Below are 24347 nucleotides of genomic sequence, written 5' to 3'. Positions count from 1 at the left end.
GACTGTTTTGAGGTCAGACTGGCTGGAGGAAAGCAGTTTATGTTCAAAACTGCTTCTTGCTGTAAAATGATTCCTTTCGGTGTAAAAAAAAATGGCCTGTTCTGCCAATGCAGGTGCTAAAAACAATTAGTAATTAATTAGAGCAAAGAAAAGAAACATAAAAAATGGCTGCCACCTGGACCGAGCCAAAGCATTTGGGATGATAATTATCAATCATGCTCAGGTAGCCGACTACAGGCTACTGAGCCCCATTCTGCTTGCACAAATTTCCACATTGCTGTTGTCTCTTTGTGTTAAAAAATAATCATTGCTTATGCGGAATGCAATTTTATAATATGTCCAGCCTAATTTATTATCGGGTTTGGAAGAGAATGAGAATTTTTCAACAAAAGCTGAAAACTTCTATTACATACATGTTTCACTGCTGCTATTTATATTTTTGGTTGTGTTGAAAATTTTGCAATTCAAAGGTTAATTTCTAAATGCAAAACCAAAATGTATAGACTTAAAATTCAGTTTGCTATATCAGTAAATATGTATGCTTCCATTTTTAATTCAGGCAGATGCAGTATAGTGCTATTCTAATCACCTCTTTAAAATTCTTGCACATGCTTTTAAATGATTTCTAGGTTTGTGCCAATGTTATTAGTACATTTGAAACACTTAATGAGCTTCACTTACTGCCTGATCCCAGTGCAGGGTTTACATATGCATGCATAAAACTTAAGAAATCCATTGAAATGAAGTATATAAATCATACAAGGTCAATTATCAACAAGGGGTGTATTGTAATGTTTTAATAATCCCCTGTGTGGTATCAATTTTGAGATTCCTTGAAAGTCATAAGAACATGGTCAGTCATCTTCGGCGAAAATCTTTAAACTGACCTTAAAAAAAGAAAGGGTGCCCTGTTGGAATGCTTAGATGAAGAGGAGAATATCTGAAGTGCACACGCTTGAGTAGGCTATTTAGGTTTACATAGTATATGGCAAAACAATACAAGTTTGCATTTCCCTTTATAGAGATTTTGGCTATAATGCACATTTGCAAAAGTGGACAGCTTGTTGGAGGCTTCATCACTGAAATCATGCTCAAGACTACAGTCATATGTGAAACACTTTCAGTGAACCTGAAACGGACAAAAGTTTTAATGCTTCTTACTTACCTCATAAGATTGTTCAGTTGCCATGCTCTAATGAGCTGTTATTAAATCTAAAAGCTGCTATAGTAATTTTCACCTGGGCCTGACCTCAGCTGGATTGCATTGCACTAGTGATACTATGGTGATGCATGCCTGACACCATGATTCAAGGGCTTCTGCCCAGTTGGTGGGGTGGGGTGGGGTGGGGCTGGATGTTATGACATTATGACGTTAGTATCTAATGTTCATTTTTTCATGTTTTCCTGAGCCGTCTCTTAAAATTCAAGCACTGTTCCGCATGATTCATTGCAAGAGCCAAGAGCCAACACTGCGAAAATCATATAGCAATCCAGGAATTTTGGAAGCTTTGGTATGAGGTAGCAATGACACACGTACCTTACAAGCTTGCAAGCTCAAATTTCTTGAGCGCAGCCAGAACTTTAAGAACAGACCTGCATGTTGTAGTAACCCATGTCTTTCCACTGTGCCACTGAGTAAGGCAGACTTTTATAGCTTGTGGTGAAAATAAGATGCACCCACTCTTGGCTTAGGATGTAGTGAATGCTTTTGAGTCTTGAACGCTGTGCCTGGGTTGTTTTCTACACAACCCCTAAGGTTTTGTTTTGATAGATGTTCACCTAGAGCAACACATCTGATATATAGCCAAAGTCTGTCTATATCTTCTCAGCACTAAGCTAAACCACATTCATTCATCAATGAATTGATTGCAATAAATGTTCATGTAACATTGTACAATTTAAACCCTCAAATGTGATCCAGTGAAGAAAGAACATCTGAACTACTACACCAACTACACCTAAATGCATTACTCCAAAGAATGCGATCCCGATTTGCTAGCCTGTCAGAATTTAGAAACAACTACAACATATCTTGAGTGTGTCCTGTGCTGAAATCATCAGTTTTTTGAGATGTAAACATATCTTTAGTATCTAATTACAAAGAGCCCTAACTTTTCTGCCATGGTTCAATGCACAATATTAATGAGGTCAATGATTATGTTAATTGGGCAAATTTTGTTACAGCATGTTTTAATTAGTTCTCTGTTTCCACTCTAATCAAGAGCTTGGAAACTTTCTTGGATGTCTGAGACGCATATTATTTCTCATAGACTAGGAGCACGTAAAGCAGCTCTTGCTCTGAGCAGCTCAAGGACTTTGAGGAAAGCATGGAGTGATTCCCAGTCTGACTAGTGCCTTCCCTGCCAGTTGGGCTATTTTAGGCTTTGTCATCCACTTTGGGAGAAACCTTGCATCATATATTGCGTAGGGCTCTCAGTGCTTATGTGGTGTATATGTATTATTAAAAACTCACTGATGCTAAGAAACGAGAAATATTAGGAATAAGGCATACCACTACGTATTTCTTCATCTGGATGGAAGCGGGAGTGCTCCTGCATTTCATACAGACTCGTTCTAATGTTTGTCCAGTGAAGCACACAAAAACACACAAAACACCATTTTATAAAGTACATTAAGTTTACAAATTACTCCTTTAACGAATCACCTTCTGAGGCGCCATTTGAAGCACCATTATCTGAGTGTTCCAATCTAGTGCTTCACCTCCAGATTTTATCATTCATTATACTGATGAGATGCAATTAAAAGAGCAGATGTCCACAAGCTGCCCTCATCTGTGACGAGTAAATAAAATACCAAGCCACGTAATGAGAAACCAGGGAAGGGAAAGGTTTGCTTTTAGAGCTTTCTTTTGACTTTAGAACAGGTAAACAAACATAATAGCCATTATTATTGTTTTTTTTTTTTAATAAAATACGAACGGCAAAGAAACTATGCCTAGTTATTAAGTGTGAGACATTAAACCGCATAGCGGGTGAAGGTAAAAGGAAATAAACGCTTCTTATGATTTTAATGATAACACACGCAGCTCCTCTCCTGCTTTTCTCGGTGGGACGCCTGTTTTCCCCTCCCTCGGCAAAGTGAGGGTCTCTGCGATATCTCCGCACCCTTGTCGCTAAACAACTAATTGGAATGACCCCATTTAGCAAGGCGTCAGGAGAAGGCGACAGCATAGACAAAGTCAGCGCCTCCACAAATCTTCGGAGGTCCACTGCGTGTCAGGATGTCCGCGAATGATGCTGGATGGGTCACGAAAACCCCTTATGACTCATGTTAGTTGACGGTTCTTTCTTTAGCAGAGTGTGAATCAAAGGGATCATGGTGAGGAATGACAAGAACTCAGGCCCCGGCGCTTGGAGACGCGCAAAACCTAAGCAGCGAATTCATGAACAAGGTTTTTATTGATTTTGCTAATATAATTTTTATTGATTGTGATTATAATCACGATTATTCTATCCCGGCTGGTTTCTGGATTGCAGTCGTTTGAGCTGTGATTTTAGTAAGTAATAGTCGTAACTAGGGCGTCTGAAAAAAAAAGGACTGGTCAGGCACAATTTATGAACAAAACACTGGTACAAAAAATATTTAAATAGACCCCCAAAACTGCAACAGTGGTCTTATTGTCCAATTACGTACAGCATATTAGATCTCCCAGGAGGCGCGTAGTTTATAGTTTTTTTTAAAGCCCGGCTTTTAAAAATGATCAAATAAATACTTGGAATTAAGACATGAAACGAGGTGTCAGTGAAACAGAAAACACAACTGTAATGGAATATGGTGCCATCATGATCCCCACCATACTGACGACGTACCCTTCAGGGGTGCCATCCCGTGACAGTTTACTTCTATTTTGCTCCCCTAAGGGTGTAAAGTAACGCTGCTATGCAACACTGTTACCCCTATAGCTTTAATTTGGGTTGGTCCCTTCTTTTGACTGGCCATGGTTTTATTATGGTTCTGGTATTTAGCGTCTAAATACGCTAAAGCACAGTTTCGTGGGAAAGGGCTGGGCAATAAACACGCCTTGGCCATTCTGTCCTCTCAAAAGTTGAATAATTACAATTGTAATCTGCGTGCCGTCCCATTGCTGGCTACAGAGCCTCTTTTATAAAACGACGATCAATGCATTTTGGCGAGTTGGGGGAAAAATGACCATCGCGTCAATAGAGAGCAACAGTCTGCAGGCTCTCCGGCTTCGCTCCTGTCAGCCCGCGCCCTAGGCTGGAGTGACGGTCATCTCTCCCAGTATAACAACACAACACTCCTACAAGACAGAACCAGAGTCAGCCAAAGGTCATATATGAATGAAGTGTGTGTGTTTGGGGTGGGGTGCGTGTGTGTGTGTGTGTGGGGGGGGGTTGGAGGGGGGGGGGGTAGTGAGGGGGGGGGGGGGGGGGGGTAGTGTCAGCAGCTACTTTTTACTTTTAAGAAAGAGCAAAAAAGCCACAGCTATATATGCAACTCTGGCCATCAGCTGTGCAAGCCACATGAAAAGTTCAACGTAGGATTTATACTACAGCCGAGTCGGTGCTCAAATTAAATAAATGAATGAATAAATAAATAAATAAATAATTTCTAAATTTCTAAATTATTTCTAAATCAATTTCTAAAATATAATCCCAACTTAATGGGGAGTCTAAAGTGTTCCTGTTTAGTTAGCCCAGCTTTCCGCGTGTAGCTGCAGCACCACACCTTAGCTCTCTGTTCTGGTGTCAGCTGTAGACCCTTTCAGTTGGCTGTCGTGTGGTCAAATAACCTGCGCTAAAACTAGCCCCCCAACCGCCAGCCGCTCAGTAAAGCACGCAAACTGAATTCCTCAGCTCCTGAAAATGCATGCGTGGCTCCTGGTTGGGTGGCTCTAGGTAGAACACCTACTCCAGACAAATGACTTGCTAAGTAAGGTACATAACGCCACCACACATATAACGTACTGAATGGTGACTAAGCAGGCTGTGCAGCATTTCTGGTCGTTATTGTATTCGCCTAGTTTGCTGGCAGCAGGGCTCAAGCAATGTGATCAGCATTATTCTGATCTGTTTTCCAGCGTCCATAACAGCCCAGAAGCGCATTTGCCCCCTTTCCTTTTCTCCCCGCTCCGCACTTCGCTCGACTAAAATCATCGTCAGCGTAACAAACATAAACATGTTTCAGTTCTGAGCTTTTTTCTTTTATCTTTCTTTGTTTATTTATTTATTTATTTTGTTTTTCTTACGGGCTGCACTTCTAAAACCACCGCCAGAAAGTCCATAAACTTGGAATGTGCTGTGCATAAAGTTCGACTTAAATATACTGAAGTTATATTAAAATGACTGAGGAGTGCTGGCACACCTCTCTCCCTTATCAAAACCATTTGTAGGAATCCTTCAAGAAACCAGCTACGCCTGTTTTCAGAGTTATTCGCGAATTCAGCGCTCATAAAGAACTTAAAAGGCGTGGAAATGAACAACTGATGATAGCTACATCATGAAGTTATTTTAGGAGAAGAGAAACAACTGATGAATAAATAAGTGAACAAGTGAAAACAGGCTTGGTACCCAGGGGATGCCGAAAGGAGCGAGTGAGGTCCGTCAGGTGGGCTACTCCGCGTTAGTCAAGTGTTGCTCAGTAATGAGTGACGAAAAAAAAAAAAGAAAACAGTGTATATATATATATATATATATATATAACATAAAATAAACGATTTCTGTTATTTTCCACGAGCCCAACAGAGAAGCGAGGACGCAAACAGCCGCTTCTCGTCCAAATGAGAGCATAAAAAGAGGCGCAATGCATTGCACAGATCAATACATAACACTTTCTATTGCTAGTCTAACGGTGCATGAATGAAAATGTACCAGAACCTTAGAATAGATAGAGTGTTAAATAGAGTCGAACAATTCATTTTATTACCATCACTCACATATCTCAAAACCTAATAACCCGTGAAAAGGAGAATATGAATGCATCTCGAAAAATCACCTCAAACGTCATGCGTCCCAGCCGTATTGGTTATTAGTGTTTGATGTGCCAATGTGTTTGTGTTTTTTCACCCTCGTCTCTATTCTTTTCCTGAAGTCAATATCTTTTTTTTTTTGGCCACTCACACGTCCTTCCGTTCACACGCACGCGCACCGAAGCACCCGCGGGCACGCGCCCCTGCACACCCCCGGGGAGGGAATGTAAACACTGCAGGCTATTGCATGCTCCTTAATACACCAGGCCTGGGTAGTGCAATATTGCAGGGCCTTGCAGAGCAGCCCATGGTGGGGTTTTATTCGTTGCTTGATGATATAACGAAACGCTAAATTGCCTCTAAAAACGCAAATAAACGCAAATAAATTCAAACAGCCACGAATTAAGAAATATTGCGGTGATTGTTTCATTAGTTCCAGCATAGCCTCGGGGCAAGGGCTGCGTGTCGCCTCGTCGCTGCGAGTCACATGGTCAAGTCAGAAGTTTGCCACGACCGCGTGCCACCAAACTCAACCGCAATGTTTTTAGTTATTTATTTTTATTTGTTTTTTTTTTTTTTTAGCGCTTAACCAAATTTTTGTCGGGAAGAAAAATAAAGTTAATACATCTTTTTGCTATTTGATCTCTAACACCCGCTTTTTCGAACCCCCTATTTTCATAACGCCCCCCAAAAATCCCCCCAAAATCCGCGCGGTGCAGTGGTGTGTGAGTCATGATGGCTGATGTGATCTCTGCCTAATGGGGCGCTCAGGCGGGCTGCAGCCAGGAACAAAGCCCAACACTGACTTCACATTTCAGCCTGAAGCCCCCCCACCTCACTCCCTCCCTTCCTCCAACTCCTACAAACTGCTGGATCGAGGATAATTAGGCACCACAATTAAGTAACCTCAACAGTTTAGAGAGCAGGGCCACGTTGGTAAATAAATCCGTCACGACTTGTCGTTTTTAACGCCAACATCAGCCTACACGAGGGATCTCTGTCGAATGGGCTCCAGCTAGAAAACGCAATTACTTGAGAAAAATGCGTTTGTCTTAGTGAATTAGGCGATGGGAGCTACGACAATGAAAGAGACTGGGATGTGACCTGGTGCAATTACGCTAACAGAATACAGAGCTACTGCATTGTGTGCTTGACTGGGTCGTGTGAATGACTCCCGTTGGCGTGGCGTGTAGTTGGCATTTACACATTAAGGGTTAAATTACTGATACGCGTTTACATTCGCGTTCAACCAGAGTAGAAGAGTTTAGAACAGTCCTGGAACGATGTCCATATATTTTTTCTTTTTTTTTTTTGGTGGTGGTGGTGGGGGGTGGCGGGGGGGTGGGGGGGGTTGGTGAAACAACCCTATTCTACAAAAGTTGAAAATATATTTATTAAAAAACAAAATCACCTTCAGTCAGGCGCTTAGACCACAGTTTGAGAAACAAAATCGTGAAAGCATTTGTTGTTGTTGTTGTTGTACGTTTAATTCTTTAATATTGTACGAAATGTAACCAAACATTATTTGGAAAACTAAATTTTACATAACCCTACCAACGCATTTCTCCATAAATACCGATTAGGCCTACCTCTAACATGAGTTACCGGTCCTTTACATGCGGATAAATATGGAAAACTGAGCTATATACAAGTCATAATTTCCTGCGACTGGCATTGCAATAGACAGATAGCTTTATATTTCATCACTTACATAAACAAGATTGACACGGAGTTTCAGGCTTTCACTACACAATTTATCGACATGACATTAAATAACAACAACTGTGCTACTCAGACTGGACTTGAGACGAAATGTTGCACTGGATACAAAAGCACATTAATACTAATAATCGGTTAGGTAAACGTGTAGACGGTATAATACTGAGTAAATTCACATTTGGTACACATTAACTATAACATTCTTTGCAGTCAAGACTAATCATCGCAATATTCGTAAAGCCATCTCATTTTTCCATATATCTAGGGACCACATTTTTTTTTTCACAAAAAATTCCCTTAAAACTGTATTATGACTATTTACAAAATAAAATATTACATTTGAAACTAGGTAAATCTTTATGTACAAAAAACAAAAACAGGATTTGACCTGCTGGTGGCATGCAACTGATCTCCGGTGTGTGCAGTCTTTCTCTCAAAAAAGGGAAGGGTGATAATAAAAAAATAAAAACGTAAAAAAAAACAAAAAAAGAAACGAAAAATAAAATCATATATATATATTTATATGCATATTGAGGGAAAGACTGTTAAGCTGGTTGTCGCCTTTCACCACGTCCGTGCACTGATCACTTTTTGCTATACAACCATTCACCAAAAAAAAAAACGCATCTTCTTCATTCTCCTGCATCTCTCAGACTCACACTCACTCTCTCTCTTTTAGGTCCTTGCGTTCGAGTCTTTGATTTCCCAAGCAGTCTTAATTCTGCAGTCTTTCTTTTCATCTCTTTTCTATTTTTTTTTTTTTTTTTTGAAAATATTTACACGTACCATTCGTTAAAATTTGACGACAGGGTGCTGTGAGTGGTCGTGTGGTGCACCGTAGACGAGGCTGCCGGCGATATGGAGCTGCTGCTCTGGTTCTCTGTGGACGGAGAGACGATGGTGGGGGGCGTGGAGGACTCGTAGCCTGAGCTGGCTGCTGGAGAAGGCTGGGAGCCCTGGGACGACGACTCGTGGACCTTCAAAACAAAGAGCAAACCGTGGGAGTCAAACTTTGAGCTGTTGCCCTGAGAGCAGGGTTCTGCTGCTCCTTTCTTTCTGTTTTTCTTTACCAACATGAGCAAAAACTCACAGCTGCTTTCATCTTTTACAGCAAAACCAAAACATAAGACCTCGACCAAACTCAGAAAAAAGGCAAAAGAAAAACATGGCAGAATAAAATGAACAGAAAATGACTTTGTTGTTGTTGTTGTTGTTGTTGTTGCTGTTGTTGTCCCCTACCTTCATGTGTTTCCGGAGGGAGCTGGGATGTGTGTAGGATTTGTCGCACATTTTGCACAGATAGGGCTTATCTGACGTGTGGACGTGCATGTGTTTCTTTCGGTCGCTGCTGTTAGCAAACCGCCTGTCACAGCCGTCAAACTCGCACTTGAAAGGTTTTTCACCTACAGCACAAAGCGAAAAAACAAAACAAGCATTTTAACCAGAGAACCGCGTTTAAAGAAGCTCTCAACACCCACACTGCTCACCCCATGACAACTGCTTTAAGCGATCACAATAAACATCACCGTAATTTACACCAAATTAAATGATGCAATTCCGCACAATTTTAAGCCGATTTATACTGTTATTGCACGTATTTATCTCAAGAAAATAAATGATAGAATTAAAGACAGAAAGCACTACAAGTTGTGCAAATATCTGCTAAACAGGCCAAGGCAAAAAAATCACCAGTGAGCATTAATATATTTATAATTGGCTTCATTTCAATTTATAATAATTATTAATATTATTGACTAAGTGCAAAATTTCCAAAATTTCTAGTTGTAATTGTTGTTCTTATTAACTAATTTTTGCTGGTTTTTATTTGTATTTACAGAGCGCGAAATTTTAATGTATTATTATTATTATTATTATTATTATTATTAGTACAGTATTTTTACCGACTTCTTCCGAGCCACGCCAACAAAACGCCACACAAATTCAAGTAAGAAGCTGCTCTGACCTGTGTGTGTCCTCTTGTGTATTTTCAGGTTTTCTGATCTCGCGAACACTTTGCCACAGCCGGGGAACGGACACGGGAAAGGCTTTTCTCCCGTGTGCACGCGGATGTGGTTGACGAGTTTGTATTTGGCCTTGAAGGGCTTGCCCTCCCGCGAGCACTCCTCCCAGAAGCAGACGTGGTTGCTCTGCTCGGGTCCACCGACATGCTCCACGGTGAGGTGCGTAACGAGCTCGTGCATGGTGCTGAACGTCTTGTTGCACGACTTCTTGGGGCTGCTGAGTTGCTCGGGCTCGACCCACTTACAGATGAGCTCCTGCTTGATGGGCTGCCGCATGTAGCGGAAGAAGGCGCCGGCGCCGTGGTGCGCGGCCGCCACGTTCACGTTCACGGTTCCGTAGCCATGGAGAGGCGCGGGCGCATAGTGCTCGGGCCGTGGGCTCGCAGCCACGTGGCCGTACTGCTCGGCGGCTGCGCGGCCGTACACATCGCCCGAGAAGCCCAGGCGCATCTGACCGTTGACCACGTTAGGCGCAGCCTGCTCGTGCAGCCCGGGGAAGAGCAGGTGGCCCGCCGCGTCCGAGGGCGCGTGCGGTGTCGCGAAGCTCCCGGCGGCTGCGGCGGCCGCGGCGGCCGACGCGAAGAGACCGTGCTGCGCGCCCGCCGCCTCGCCGAAGCCGCGGTTGCGGAATAGGAAGTCCCGCGTGGAGTTGAACGTGGAGTAGGAGCCCACGTGGCCCGCGTGGTGGTGATGCGGGTGGTGCGGGTGATGCGAATGGTGCGGGTGACCCAAGGCGGCTGCAGCTGCCGCGTATCCGGGCGCCTGAGACGAGAACGCCGTCGCCTGGCTCGAGCCGAGGTCATGCGAGCTGGGGTTCAGCTTGAAGGCGCCCATGCCGTCGGCGAACGGATTTATCCCCAAAGCCACGTCCCTGTCCGTCACCTCGCCTGTTGAGTGATGTCTGGAGGAGCCGAAAGTAGTCACTCCAATGGCCGGGTACTGCGCTCCGGCGTCCAGCAGCATCTTCAGCGTCTGCGGCGACCGAGAGTGCTAGGGAGCGAGCAGAATCACACACTCGCGCGCGCACACACACACGCGCGCACACACTCCCCTCTCGACGAGTCTGTCTCTGGCTTAGGGTGTGTTTTTTACTCAGGCTTAAAGCGGGCTACGACCAAAAAAAAGAGAAGAGAGAGACAACTCCAATCCCCTTCTTTTTCTATTTACTTTTCTGTTGTTTTTGTTTTTTTATCTCTCTCTTTCTCTCTGTTCTCCTCTCTTCCTCTCTTTCAGCGCAGTGGAATCCCCCCTAAAAAACTCCGGCCCGTCCGATGCGCAGCGCAAATCATGTGCGGTTTTCTCGTGTCGTGCTGTTTTTTGCGGTTCGCCTTTCCCGCGGCGCAACTTTTCACCTCCTCAGTCAGGCGGTGAGCTCCAGACTGATAGTCGCAATCATTCCTGCAGATAAATGAATTGAAAAGACAACACAGTCCGACCCCTGATGAATGGGGGGGTGGGGGTGGGGGGGAGAGGAAGGGACGGGATGGGGAGGAGGGGAGGAGAAAGGGGGCAGCACGTGACCTCATGCCCGGACGATCATTGGAGAGGGTGAGCGCCCCCCCCCTACACATCCTCCCCACCCTCCACTACCGCTCACTTAACGAATAACGGCGCGATTGGTCCGTGCGCATCATCAATCCGCGCTCGTCAGGTTGCATGACTGCGTTTTTCGGGATGAAATTCGCAAAAAAAAAAAAAAAAAAAGCTGGAGTTGCATCTCTGCGCTACAACTCTTGGTGTTTTTGTGCTCCATGCACCGGCTGCCCTTCTCTCCATGGTCAGTCTACACGCAGGGTTTCTTCAAAGTAAACAAGCACCTGCATTTAGTAAACACCCCTTGGCGTTTGGTGTGGAGGGTCTTGACCATATGTACCTGGGAATGTGTGAATCTACAGGCTATATGCCTTATCTTCCACATTCCTCAACAGCAGCAACAATGAAACCCCACCAAACCAAAATTACACGTCACGGGCAGCCCACTCTGACTGTTCTGTGGTTAACATTGGTTTTCTGTCATGAACATAATGAATTGGTGCAGACTTGATGTGTGTTCATTTGTCGTGCAAAGGCACACCGCGATCTCACTAGTAACGGTCTTCTAAGAGATGCCAGACCACAAAGGCCTATTTTCAGGAATTTCAGATATTTCTTCCTTTTCTCCCCACAAACTGGGAGTTTTTTTTTTTAGATATCGTCCACATTCACTGTTGACCCCAATACATGTTGCATTTGGAGTGAGAAACATACACATAGTAAGAGCCCAAGCATGCGCTCAGCACTTCAGTTGCGAGGCTGTTATGGTTGTACATTCGTTCCACGGACGCGGGTCCACAGGCGTGCAAAGTTAGATCAATTTCTTCTTTGCTTTTCTTTTTAAAGGCGTTTCCAGGCTCTCTGGCAGCCTGCGTGGCTGAAGCGGGTGACCCTTGCGCTGATAGCGGTATTTACAAACGTCTTATGTAATGCCAGGCTTTCGATATCAAAACGCGCGATTGGTTCTTTCTCTTATAGTGTCTGTGCTGTTTTACTACGAGATAAAGCGCGAGGCCTGAATGTATCACCGTTGCGTGCTCTAAAAGTTGTGGGTTGTCGAAGTTATCAAGTGGGATTTGAGGAGCTCTCTGCAGGAAACTCGGGCGGCTGGAGTTCAAAGCCATATGAGCCATCAGAATAAAATCCGGACTGCAGCCTTCTGCTTCATGCATTTTCCAACTCAGTCCAGTGCGAGAGAGAGAGAGAGAGACAGAGACAGACAGAGAGAGAGAGAGAGAGAGAGAGAGAGAGAGAGAGAGGGAGGGAACGTGCGACTGTTATCTTCAACATTTTTGTCTGAAGGAACTTGTCTATCTAAAAGAAAAGTGGAGGATGTCTTCAACAGGTGGAAAACGGTAAGGAAGACAAAGCAAAGGCTGTAGTTGTTGGGAATGTCCTCAATGTACGCAATAAACTGACTCAAAACCGAGTCCAGAGTAACTGCATGTACTTTTTTTTTTGCGGTATCTAAAGTTTAAGCCCAGTTCTTGTGGAAACGCTTGGCCCGTAAAGCATGAAGTTGCATACATGTGTACAGTGCACATGAAATCCATTCGATCTGATCTGTGGCTGTTCTGTTCAACTGAGTTTTTATTTGTCTGTAAGTTCTATGTTAATATACCGAATTCTTTTTATAGGCTTGAGTTGAGTTAGAGATATTTTTCTCAAGGAGAAAAAAAAAACACGTTGGAGATTTATGGAGTTCTACGATTTAGTGCAGCCTCAGTCTTCCCGTTTTACTTTCCTTTTAATTTGTCCTATTAGGTTTTATTCGACACGGAAGACAACGACAACAACAACAACTAAACGAGCTTTGGAAGGAACAAGCGTTTAGGCCCTGCACTCTGAAATGCCTGAAGAGTGCAGCTGCAACCCATACCGCACTCCGCTCGACTAACATCTTCACTATCTGTCACACTTCACACAATGTTTACTTATTTATGACACGGATGGTCTGGCAGTGTCACCAAAGGCCTGATAGATCAATCCAGCGCTCTCAGGAGATCCTCAATTGACTTGCATTAATTATTAAATACATATTCGATATCATTAAAGTGCACAAGCGTGACGCAGCGTCCGCACTATTTTTCTTAAGAGTGGTTTCGCGACGGCGGGCAAGGATCCTCTTTATCGAAAAGACACGGTAGATTATTTGGCAAACATTCCGCATGCGCACTTCCAGTTTATTCCTTGCTGTTGGATATTATCATTACGATGCGTTTTATTTTCGCTTAATCACATTAGTTGGGCCAAATGCCATGCATCTCGGGTAAGAGCTATTACGCGTTGCATGATTAAATAAAACCGACACTGCAAAGCTTAACACGAGGTACCTTTCAGTGTTCTTCGCTATGGGCCATGTCCACAGTTTTGCGCACTGCGCTCGGGGTTGCATTGCCACGACACTGGCTTCTTGAAGCTTATGGAAATACTAGTGTGACATCTTGTCCAAAGGCATTAAGGGTTTGCAGTATCAGAAGTGACTCATCACTCTTAAACAATCCGCCTCAACGCTTATGGAGAGTGCACATCTGATATTTGACATGAATCTAATGGTAACTGTTTGACCTCCCCGTTGGGGTCACTTCACACAACAATCCCTGGTTGACTCCGGTTGATTTGATTAAGACACGGCAACCAGCCAGTGATGATCAAGGTAAGAATATTCAAATAGAGCTAGCAGATAGAACATTGATTCATTTTAGGGCACTACACTCATTTATACACACACACACACACACACACACACACACACATATATATATATATAGCATCCATGCAAAATAAAATATTTCGGTCTGCACGGCTGGATTGTCTTGTTTACATACAGTTTACAGTTTATTTCTGGTAGATTTGAAAATAAATAAACATGCACTCTTTAATATTCATTGCAAACAGATGTACTTGTGGTCTTTCAAAAAAATTACGCCACACTACACTTTATTTCTTTCTTCCTATACATTTGTGCACAGCTAAAAAGCATAATAAAAATAATAGCTAGTTCCAAACAACGACCTGTCCAACGCCATGTAACTTTTTCGTGCGAACATAATGTGCTTCAGGCCTACTCTGACTCTACACGTGCTCCACGACCTTTGTTTCTTTCTTTATTTTACACAATTGCACCAAATGAAATTGTGTGGTTTCTGTGCGAGGACGTTTAATTTGCAGGCTGAAAAACAAAACCGCCAGACACGCTGTAAGCAAAGGTTCATCAAACAGCTCGCAGCTTATTTTAATATCGCACCAGGACGATTGAGGCGATATAGGCCTACTACTTGGTTGAGCTGTGAGACCAGACGTCTCTTTTTATTTTTATTTTTATTTATTTTTTTATTTGAGATTTTGTTATGCATGCCATTACGCGCTGGTACAGGCAGAGCCCAGGGAGGGAAACCAGCTACAGATGCTATTACCTATGTTATTTATAAACTGCTAAACACTCGACTTTCCCGCAAACTGCGTGTTTTGCTCATTTAACAATTCCGCTTCGGAGGCAGACACGACAGGTACATTAACATCACAGGTGTAGAGTGAGTGGCGTGTTCTCCGAAGCCCAATAGATAATCGATAAGTTGTAAGTGTTGGAAGGACAGTTTGTTTACTAAGCTGCTGTTTTAGCAAAGCGTCCCCTGCTTTGCTGCCCCTGCCTACATTAAGCGCCTCCTTCTGTGCGCCTCAGCCGCTCGTGGACAGAGCCGGATTGGGCAAGCGGGCAACATTACCTCGGATCACAGCAACATGGACTTTTTACAGCACTTTCGCATGCAGGCTCACCGACACCGGTCCCATGACGAAGCGGACGAAACGGAGAGGGTGGGCGCCTGGCACAAAGCACGTAAAACTGCTTCTTTAGCTTTTTGCATGTGTTCTTTTTTGGGGAGCTTGATCTTCACACCGCGCAGGCCAGCATAGCTCCGGGACGCCCGTCGCATGTTAAACGTGTCGAATTGTGTAAGCAGCGAGCTGTAGCTGCGTGTTGAGTCAGACTGGCGAGATTTTAGCGACGTCGACGAGGAAAACACCGGACGCAAACTTTGGTAAGATCAAACTGGTTTGCGTTTGGCTGCAGCAGCGCATCGGCTGTTTGAGAGTAGCCTGCTTCTGGCCACTCGTAACTCTGGGACTGGAGCTTTAAAAAGTACAATAAGCTTTGCAAAACAAAATATTAACTTTCTTTCCCTTTTTTCGTCTTTTTTTTTCTCCTCCAAATCTCGGCGCAGGCGCCCTGGCTCCTTCTCGCTGCCACTAAAAACATTTTTCCCCCTTCACACTGGAAACTGTCACAAGTGACGTCAATCACCGAGCTCTGACCAATTAGAGAGCGGGATGATTGTTCGGCTCGGCGGGCTGCAGCGCCTACCATGAATCTCTATTCAGTATATCAAAGCGTCCTGCTGCTGCCTCTCAACCGAATGGGATTCCATGTAGGCACAGAGATAGGAACCAAACTTTAGGAAGTTTTTATTTTTTTTTATTTTTTTTTTCTCCCTGTATTTTTTTTTCTCCAAAGCGATTAAAATATATTTGTCATCATCATTATTATTTTGCCTGCTGTCAAGTTGTTCTAAAAAAAAAGAGAGAAAAAGAAAAAGAAAAAAAAAAGAAAAAGAAAAAAATTAGGAGTAATGAGCGTGGATGCTTTGGGAAGCCCCGTGATGGACCCTACGTTTTCCAAACGGAACACGGCGCTGAGATTAGTTGACTTGGCAGGGGCTCACCACCATCACCATCATCACCACCATACCCCTCAGAGCGTGACAGGCTTCCCGGGGTTCAGCAGCCATCCCCACTCAATGGCTCACTCGCACCCTGGGGAGATTACTGCGGAACCCCGCCTGGGGCCGAGTCCATTCGGGCCAGAACACATGGGGCACTCCGCGGCCCTCAAAATCAGCCCAGCCCATCATTATCCCCACCGCCACCACCACCACCACCACAATCATCATATTGCAGGCCACGGCGACGTGGTCTCCAGTCAAACGGGAGCCTTTGGCCCGGTGCAGGCGGCGACGGTGCCCTACTCTATGTCTCACACGGCCCAGGCATTATCCGCAGGTAGGGATCTCCTCATCCGACGCGATCTGACCGCTCCAGCCATGCCGGTGCTGAGCGAGCAGGCGGCGTCAGCTTCCACCTCTCATCACGGAATGTTTGTCTCGACAACAGGTAGCAGCTACCCGGGACACTATGGTCAGCACGCCGACACCCTCTTCCCCGGACTCCAGCACGAGCAGCCGTCCAGCGGAGCGCCAGGTGGTCAAGCCCTGAATGGACAAATAAGGTTGGGGATACCTGGAGACATGTACGTGAGGTCTGATCACTTGACTCCAGTGGCGAGCTCCAGGGCGGACCCGTTCGCAGCCTCGCCTCTGCACGGCTACGGCGGACTCAGTCTGAACATGAACCTCGGTGCCCATCACCACCACCACCACCACCAGCACCACCACCACCACAGCGCCGGCGCCTTCCTCCGCTACATGCGGCAGCCTATCAAGCAGGAGCTCATCTGCAAGTGGCTGGAGCCGGAGCACTCCGCCAAGAAACTTTGCTCCAAGACCTACAGCACCATGCACGAGCTCGTGACCCATGTGACCGTGGAGCATGTCGGTGGACCGGAGCAGGCGAACCACGTCTGCTTCTGGGAAGAGTGTCCGCGGGAAGGGAAGCCCTTTAAGGCCAAATACAAACTTGTAAACCACATCCGCGTGCACACGGGAGAAAAACCCTTCCCGTGCCCGTTCCCCGGCTGCGGCAAAGTGTTCGCGCGATCGGAAAACCTGAAAATCCACAAACGGACGCACACAGGTCAGTGGTTTTCTTTCTGTTTCTGCGCCGGCGTGTGCGCGCTGATCTAGAAGTTGGTTTGCAGAAAGAGAGAGGGGTAATAAACGATCGCTCGGTGCTCAGATAATACACGGAAAATATATGCCAATTAAGTGAAAATGAATGTATTTAAATGATCTACGCGTTCTGACGCAAGCGGTGAATATAAGCGTATTATAGCTAAGTTGACCTGTTTAATGTGGGATGTCACTTTGAAACATCTTGCTCGCTAATCTGTGCAAAGTTTTGTCTCGCCTTGTTATCAGCACTGCGTGTCAACTCATTCCTTACATGATATCACATTCATTTCTATGCAGACGTGATTGTAGCGCAGAGTTTTGCGTTCAGAAACAGCGACAAATAAATGGAATAATAAAAAAAAAACAAGAACATGCAATAATAATAATAATAATAATAATAATAATAATAATAATAATAATAATAATAATAATTGAATGTACACGTTATTATAGCAGTTCTGATTGTGTCTAGATTTTTTTGGAAGGTTTAAACAGTTTCCCAAGTGGCTTCTTATATCTGAGCACTGCCAGTGGTTTGGAGGCATTGCTTTCCATTTGAAACGCCTTCCTAAGGGTTGGGGCCTAGTTCATGGAACGCGTCCAAGTCATGCCTGAGGGGGAAAAAGAGAAATGGTAGAGAAACTTTTGAGCAAGCAAATTTCTCTGTACACAGCTACACTTTCGCTGTTGTTCTTTGCGCTGCTCGGACGTCCTGGCATTATTTTTGCTCCATGCCTGTGCGCTTCTTGTCTATAACTGGGGGCTAAACCATATTCGCAAGTACCCCCCTCGCTCACAACCTGTGCAAATGCTAGATGCTATTTTCTAGTTTGTTTTTTTCCCTTGATTACTCACGTCTGATCAATAGTTTAGGATGGACTAAAAGAGATATGCTAATGTTTTTATTCATTTATTTATTTATTTATTTATTTATTTATTTTTGTACATCAGGTATTTTTACACGACTTCTCCGGATTTTCTTCAAATATAAGTAGAATCACTCAGAGACCTTCAAAACTGGACACGTGAGACACGCGACAAAACCCCATATGAATGAATAAAGTTTTGCCCACATGGTCTTTCAAAAACACTTTGGATGGAAAGTGCTGGTGCTGCTAGCGCTAGCCCTGTGCAACAAGTAGCCCAGGGCACAGAGCCAAAGACCTGAGTTCACTAAATGCTCTTCTTGTTTACACTGCAGTGACATGGACCTCAGCTCTTCCTATCTCAACCATGTCTGAGTCTTTAGCAGCATTAAACTCCGATTCATTCCAGGGTGGCAACTTGTTACTTGGGAGGCCTCTCGGGGTCTCAGGCCTAGCTGCTCGGTGCTTTAATTCTCATTCACAACCATGAAGCATAGCAATATTTGCTCCTGCTTTTGTGGGCATCTGAAAAGAACTTTCAGGCACAACCTGATAGTTCCCTAAAGGTAACACTGACAGGCCCTGAGATTGGAGCACCCCCCCCCCCCCCCCCCCCCCCCCGCCCCCATGGCACCCAGGCTGGGGTTCCTACGTGGTGGAATCTCAGTCTTTGGTTATGGATGCAATTTCCCAAGGGTGTCTTTGCTCGTTTCTCGCTTGTATTACACTAATACCCTTGATTGGCTCTCTCAGCCCAACAGCTGAAGGTCAAATTGATATTCAACACGCGAGTTTAATTAGACAGCAGCAATTACACATTCTCATAAGCGGCTGGCTCGAGCGTGTGTGGAGAAAATCAATGTCTCAATGTGATTTGAATGTAATTAATTCAGCCGTTCGTAGCACCGAGTCCTCTTTGCAAGCCCCTGCTGTACTTACAGTGGGAAAAAATAGCATTTGCGGCCGTGTAGCTTGTAATAGAGGTGTATAATGTTAGCGTTCCCGTTTTGCACTCTAGAGTAATGTGACATATAACCTAGGCTCATTATTTTACTCCACCACCTGTGACATTAACAGTTTGCAATTGCTAAAAAAAAGCAGAAAGTACTACACGACCTGCTAATAGCATCTGTAGCACCAGAGTTCACTGGCACGAGGCCGTTTGTGAACGGATTAAATATTCCACCCCGAGGGACTGATGGATGGTCCCCTATTCTCTCAATTATATCGCTGGTGGTCTTGATGACATGCTGATATGGCTGTTTTCCACAACTGATGCAATCTCTATTTTCTCGTTTTAGGCGAAAAGCCGTTCAAGTGCGAGTTTGACGGATGCGACAGACGGTTTGCAAACAGCAGTGACCGGAAAAAGCACTCCCACGTGCACACCAGCGATAAGCCGTACAACTGCAAAGTGAGAGGTTGTGACAAGTCGTACACGCACCCCAGCTCTTTGAGGAAACACATGAAGGTCCACTGCAAGTCCCCACCTCCGAGTTCGGGTTACGAGTCATCGACTCCGTCTCTGGTTTCCCCTTCGTCGGACCTGGGCCGGGAGCCAGCACCCTCCGCGCTCTCCGAGCCCCTCTCAGGCTCGCAGGCCGCCAATCTGAGCGAGTGGTACGTGTGCCACAGCTCGGGGGCCAGCGGCGCTCAGAGCCCCCCCAGCGGCTCGTCCACGCCCGACCCTTCAGATGGACCACCGTATAGGAATTCTGAAAGGGGGGACGCGTTCTAGAGCGAAAGAACTGATGCGCGTCCTACAATGTAGGGAAGAAAAGGGAGTTCCTGAATGCAGAACGAGAACGCCAGCGCGCACTAGAATACAGAACGTTCCAGGATGCATGGCGCGAACGCGTTCTAGAATGCACGGGGTGAATACAGAACTGGGGTGCATTCTAGAATGCGGAACGGAAATGCATTCAAGAATGCAGTACAGTAGCGTGTGGTAGGATGCAGAACTGGTGCTGGAGGGTCTCGTGATCTGCAGAACTGGAACGCATTCTGGAATTCGGACAGCAGAATCCAGAACGTCCCCCCGACTTTGCAGCTTCGTTTCTTACTTTTCTGTCCCTGGCTGACCGAGAGTCAGAAAAGTAGGCCCAACCGTACAACGCACTGGCGCACTGACAGCTAATGTCACAGCCAAACCGCAAACTGAGGCAGCCAACTTGTTTCCCACATGGCTGACTATGAACTGATTTCACGAGTGTCCATTTTCTTAACCGGTGTACTGATTAATCGTACGCATGTGGATGTATTATTTTGTACATTTCTGATTTGACTTCAATAACTTCTTAATTTATTTTTGAATCGGTATTGGGATTTCTTTTTGTATTATCCAACCAAAGTGCTTCAACTTCAAAAACAAAGTGTACATTTGTAAATGACAACGTTTTAATGTGTAAGTGTTAACAGTAATTTTGTAAGGTTCAGTATTTCAGCTATTTTTAAATGTTTGCTACTATTGTTTGTAAAAAAAAAAAAAAAAATAAGGAGAATAATGTTTGGTATCATTTGAATAATTTGAATTTCATAAAGAGGTAGACAATATCTTCTTGTGCTTTCTGCAGCCGAGACAGTTTGATGGAAGCATTGTTACTGTATTTGATATGATATTTCATTTATTATTAGCCAATGATTAATGTGAACATTTTTGCATTTTGTGATTTTTTTTGTAAATCCCGTCCACAATTCATTTTTACGAACAACAAAAAAAAAAAAAACAACAACAGTGAATTATAAAAGGAGACCTTAAAATGTGTACCGAAATGCCTTGTAAGTTGTCAGTATTTTGAATAAACTGTGTACAGTGACATGAAACAATAACAACGAGTAGACTACAGCTTCAAAGTGGAAAGAAGAAACGTGAGGGCAGCATTTAACTAAGTAACTAGCCTAAATCCAGTCTTTTAGGGTTAAAAAGTGCGAAAGAAGGAAAGAAAAAAGTCAGAAAAGAGGCAATCGTTTTCAAACCCAGTACATAATTAAAAATAAGAGAGCATATAAAATTAATAGCCCGATCCAGTCATGTTTCCAGCAAGTGTGACAGTGCCCTGTTGCTTTTTAAACGTAGGAAAACAAATAATAAATAGTTACAACTTCACTATTTTGGAGAAACAAAACAAAACAGCGTAGAACTCCCTCCCCCAGTTTCCAGTTTCCATGGCCATGACTCGCTGCCTTTATATCCTTTTATACTTCTTATATACACATAGGTAGCCCGGTTTTATACTCCGATTACGTGGGTAGCATTTGATGAAAGGCTCGTGTATTCTCATCCAGACATCAAAGCACGTTTTGTACAAAGAGCCATTTCTTCACGACGGTGAATCTTCATGGTGAGTTAGGATTTCTATGGCAATCGCCGAGTCAGACTCAAATAATATGGGGGCCGGGGAGGTGGACTCAAAAGACTGATTTAAAGAATGCAATATTTGCTGCCCATGGGGTCGGAAACCCTAATATATGTTTTTATTCACAGAAAAGAAGTCGTTTTTTGTTTTGCTTCGACATTTGCCAAGTCAATGGCAGCGCAGGCATGTTTCTGGGAGCATGTTTGGACCCTGAAAACATTTTATTATCATCTGGACTTTACATTAGCTGCAAACAGCATGTTAGCCTGCCCGTTGTTAGAGGCTGCAGTCGTGCATATAGATCTATCTATCTATCTATCTATCTATCTATCTATCTATCTATCTATCTATCTATCTATCTATCTATCTATCTATCTATCTATCTATCTATCTATCTATCTATCTATCTATCTATCTGTCTATCTGTCTATCAGGCAGGGGTTAGAGTTGTTTCCAGCTTGCTTCATTTTCATCCAAGCGTTATGCATTTGAATGCCACGAGGCTGTGGGTGGATACACATTGCTTGATGAGCTACGTTTTAGTTTCTCTCCTTTGGTAATTGTCTTGTTGTTTGCACTATCCAATGCTCCCCTGAATGGAGGAAAAAATAAACACAACGAGAAATAGCTAAACAGTTGAGTCCTCCATAGTACCAGCTCTCGTGGATGAATGGAGAGAGGGATAGTTCGGTCTCAATTGAAGCGAGGAGCCTTTGAAGTGTTGGTTATTATCAGAGGGATTCCTGCATGTAGTCTAAACGACGTTGATGACACGGAAAGACTTCTTTGTCACCAATTTTATCGCCCCATCTTTTCAAAAAGTGTCTCAAGCTTTTAGTTCCACCCATCAAACTGAGAGGGAAACGAATGCGAGTAGAATCAAGTGTATGTCATCAAGAGAAAAAAAAAAAAAAATCGAGAAACGGCGGCGTTGCTTCATAAATAAACTCGAGCGAGAAGCTGTTTCTTTCTTTCTTTTTCACTCCCTCCCTCCCTCTCTCAGGGCGCGTGCACGTGTCGACGTCGCAACAAGAAATGTTGGAAAGGGAGAAAGTAAGAACGGGAAAGAAACAAATGGCACAGGTAAAAAAAAAAGAAAAGAGAAGGAAAGAAACAAAAAAAGAGAAAGAGGAAAAAAAAAGAAAAAGAAGAAGTAAACAGGGACATTTTTCCAACATTTTTTGGGGGAAAATGTATTTATTTTTTTGGGTTGCGTCAGGGTATTTATTTATTTGTTTGTTTGTTTGTTTGTTTACTCATTTACTTATTTAAAGTAACGATGTCCTTTGACATTTTGGACGTTTTCATCTAAGCACACTTGGCAGAAAAGGCACGAAGCGCTTTCGCTGTCATGTCATGTCGCGATGATCGCCCCTTCCACAGATTAAAAACTAAAAAAACAAACCAAAACAAAACTTTTTGACCGTCTAACTTCCTGCAGGAGGTTATGATGTGGTTGAGTTCAGTGAAAGGGGGAAAAAAAGTTTGATACTTGGTTTCGACCTCAAATTGTACTTCAGCTGATTGGCTGCTGGTTTTTGTTGAATGAACGAAATGAATGAAATTAATTTATTCCACTTGTAGCCAGCTAATAAACAATGGCTACTGACCATGTATAACCTTTTCCTTCTGGAGTGGAAATAAAAGTGGGGAGTTTCGCTCTTGTTATAATGGCGAGCTGAGGCTCATTTGAGTGTGAAATATCATTTCTTTGTAAAATAATGAAGGCGATAATCCCACTTCCGGAAACCGTCTTGCATTATTTAACAAAGCCCCTTTAATAGGGGATTAGCGGGTCCCAAAGAAAAAACCGGCATCTCCTCTCACTATTCAGCTTCGCTATTTCATGTCATAATTACACGACACGGGGTGACTGGAATTCGCCCGCAGACTGACGGGACAGGTGCAATGGCAATAAATATATAAATTAGGCAATAACACAAAACTCTGATTGAGAAACGGCGCTAATTCAGACAAGCCGGCCCCTCCCCTTTAACGCACCGGATACTGCAGTGGGGCCCCTGCTTTCACTTCTCTTATGTGGCGTTTGGATCTTCTTGCAGGCTGGTTCTGAGAGATGTTGCAGTTGGTGTGAAGCTTGTTTACGCCACAGCCACAATTTCAAAAGCAGAGCTAATGTTTCCAGAAACACCGCCCTGCCAGATAAATAAGACGGGTAGTCATTACTGAATGGGCCTGGACCGATCTTACACTTTAGCCTGCCAACGTTGATCGATGTCGTCTGAAGTTCAATCTGAATTATGTAAACAAACAATGTTCTTCAGCTCTTCTACGTCCTAGATACTATAGCACTTCCAGATTTCCATAACTGGCTCTCATAAGGTCACAATTGGCTTATTGGAAGTTACGATTGTGTAGTTATTATTATTATTATTATTATTATTATTATTAAGTCTTGAGTTCCACTTTTTTTGGAGGCCTAACTATGGACGCCTGTTAAATGTGGGCGATTAAATCGAGAGCGCTGGAATAGCCTCTGTAAAACGTGGTAAATTTACTTTTTGTTCAGTTTTAGATTTTTAGCTTACCTCCCCAAATGTTGTTCAGACATTCAGATTCAAATGTTGTTCAGACTGGCAGTTCATTATTCTTAGTTTTTTAATATTAACTTATTATTGAAATTCAATAAGAATTTCACCGTGAAATTTCAATATAAGAAATCGCAACCAGAATATTAAACTTTAATAGCTAAAAATGATTTAAAGTTCAAAACAATAACATAACAAATCTGTTTACGCTGGACAGGCTACGCACAACGGACCGCGAACGCACATCGGCACGGAAGATGCTAAAAAACCTGAGCAGTGCTCGTTTAATTGGCGATTGTTTCAGAAACCCAGTTAACTTCTTATCAACTGGCAGCAGCGGTTGCCAGCAGTCCGTAAAGCAGAGCACAATGCTTTCGCGTCGGTTCATTAAAAGGAACTCTCAAAATGGGCTTTTTCAGCACTCGCAAACGGAACAGCGACAATCGCCAATTAAGCTAATTGCAACCGTCCTTTGCCCGTTACGAATCGCAAACTGTCGCAAATTGA

General features: G+C 43.8%; 2 protein-coding genes across 4 annotated transcripts; one reads left to right on the top strand and one right to left on the bottom strand.

The window, feature by feature from the left end:
• Window positions 1-8360: 8360 nt before the first annotated feature.
• zic1 (zic family member 1 (odd-paired homolog, Drosophila)) lies at window positions 8361-10653 on the bottom strand. 2 transcript variants are annotated; one of them, XM_017705157.2, is made up of 4 exons: window positions 10313-10643; window positions 9633-10259; window positions 8909-9072; window positions 8446-8646 (listed from the first exon to the last, which is right to left on the bottom strand). In XM_017705157.2, the coding sequence occupies exons 1-4, from the start codon at window positions 10491-10493 to the stop codon at window positions 8446-8448; spliced, it is 1173 nt and encodes a 390-aa protein (XP_017560646.1). In that variant the 5' UTR covers window positions 10494-10643. The 2 variants fall into 2 exon arrangements, with proteins under 2 accessions (XP_017560637.1, XP_017560646.1); XM_017705148.2 differs by having other exon boundaries at window positions 8361-8646; window positions 9633-10653.
• Window positions 10654-12197: 1544 nt separating this feature from the next.
• zic4 (zic family member 4) lies at window positions 12198-20758 on the top strand. 2 transcript variants are annotated; one of them, XM_017705127.2, is made up of 3 exons: window positions 12198-12578; window positions 15447-17031; window positions 19237-20758. In XM_017705127.2, the coding sequence occupies exons 2-3, from the start codon at window positions 15852-15854 to the stop codon at window positions 19671-19673; spliced, it is 1617 nt and encodes a 538-aa protein (XP_017560616.1). In that variant the 5' UTR covers window positions 12198-12578; window positions 15447-15851; the 3' UTR covers window positions 19674-20758. The 2 variants fall into 2 exon arrangements, with proteins under 2 accessions (XP_017560616.1, XP_017560624.1); XM_017705135.2 differs by lacking the exon at window positions 12198-12578 and having other exon boundaries at window positions 12603-16281; window positions 16393-17031.
• Window positions 20759-24347: the final 3589 nt, after the last annotated feature.

Source organism: Pygocentrus nattereri, chromosome 3 (genome assembly GCF_015220715.1).
Source record: "Pygocentrus nattereri isolate fPygNat1 chromosome 3, fPygNat1.pri, whole genome shotgun sequence".
Classification (NCBI taxonomy): domain Eukaryota; kingdom Metazoa; phylum Chordata; class Actinopteri; order Characiformes; family Serrasalmidae; genus Pygocentrus; species Pygocentrus nattereri.
This window is presented reverse-complemented; position numbering and strand designations above follow the sequence as displayed.

Coding starts and splice junctions, on each gene's coding strand:
- zic1 (XM_017705148.2), bottom strand. CDS start 10,653: ATGCTGCTGGACGCCGGAGCGCAGTACCCGGCCATTGGAGTGACTACT. Junction 9,073..9,632: donor ACACAAGAGGACACACACAG/GTCAGAGCAGCT, acceptor TTTGTGCTGTAG/GTGAAAAACCTTTCAAGTGC. Junction 8,647..8,908: donor CCCTCCGGAAACACATGAAG/GTAGGGGACAAC, acceptor TTTGTTTTGAAG/GTCCACGAGTCGTCGTCCCA.
- zic4 (XM_017705127.2), top strand. CDS start 15,852: ATGAGCGTGGATGCTTTGGGAAGCCCCGTGATGGACCCTACGTTTTCC. Junction 17,032..19,236: donor CCACAAACGGACGCACACAG/GTCAGTGGTTTT, acceptor TTCTCGTTTTAG/GCGAAAAGCCGTTCAAGTGC.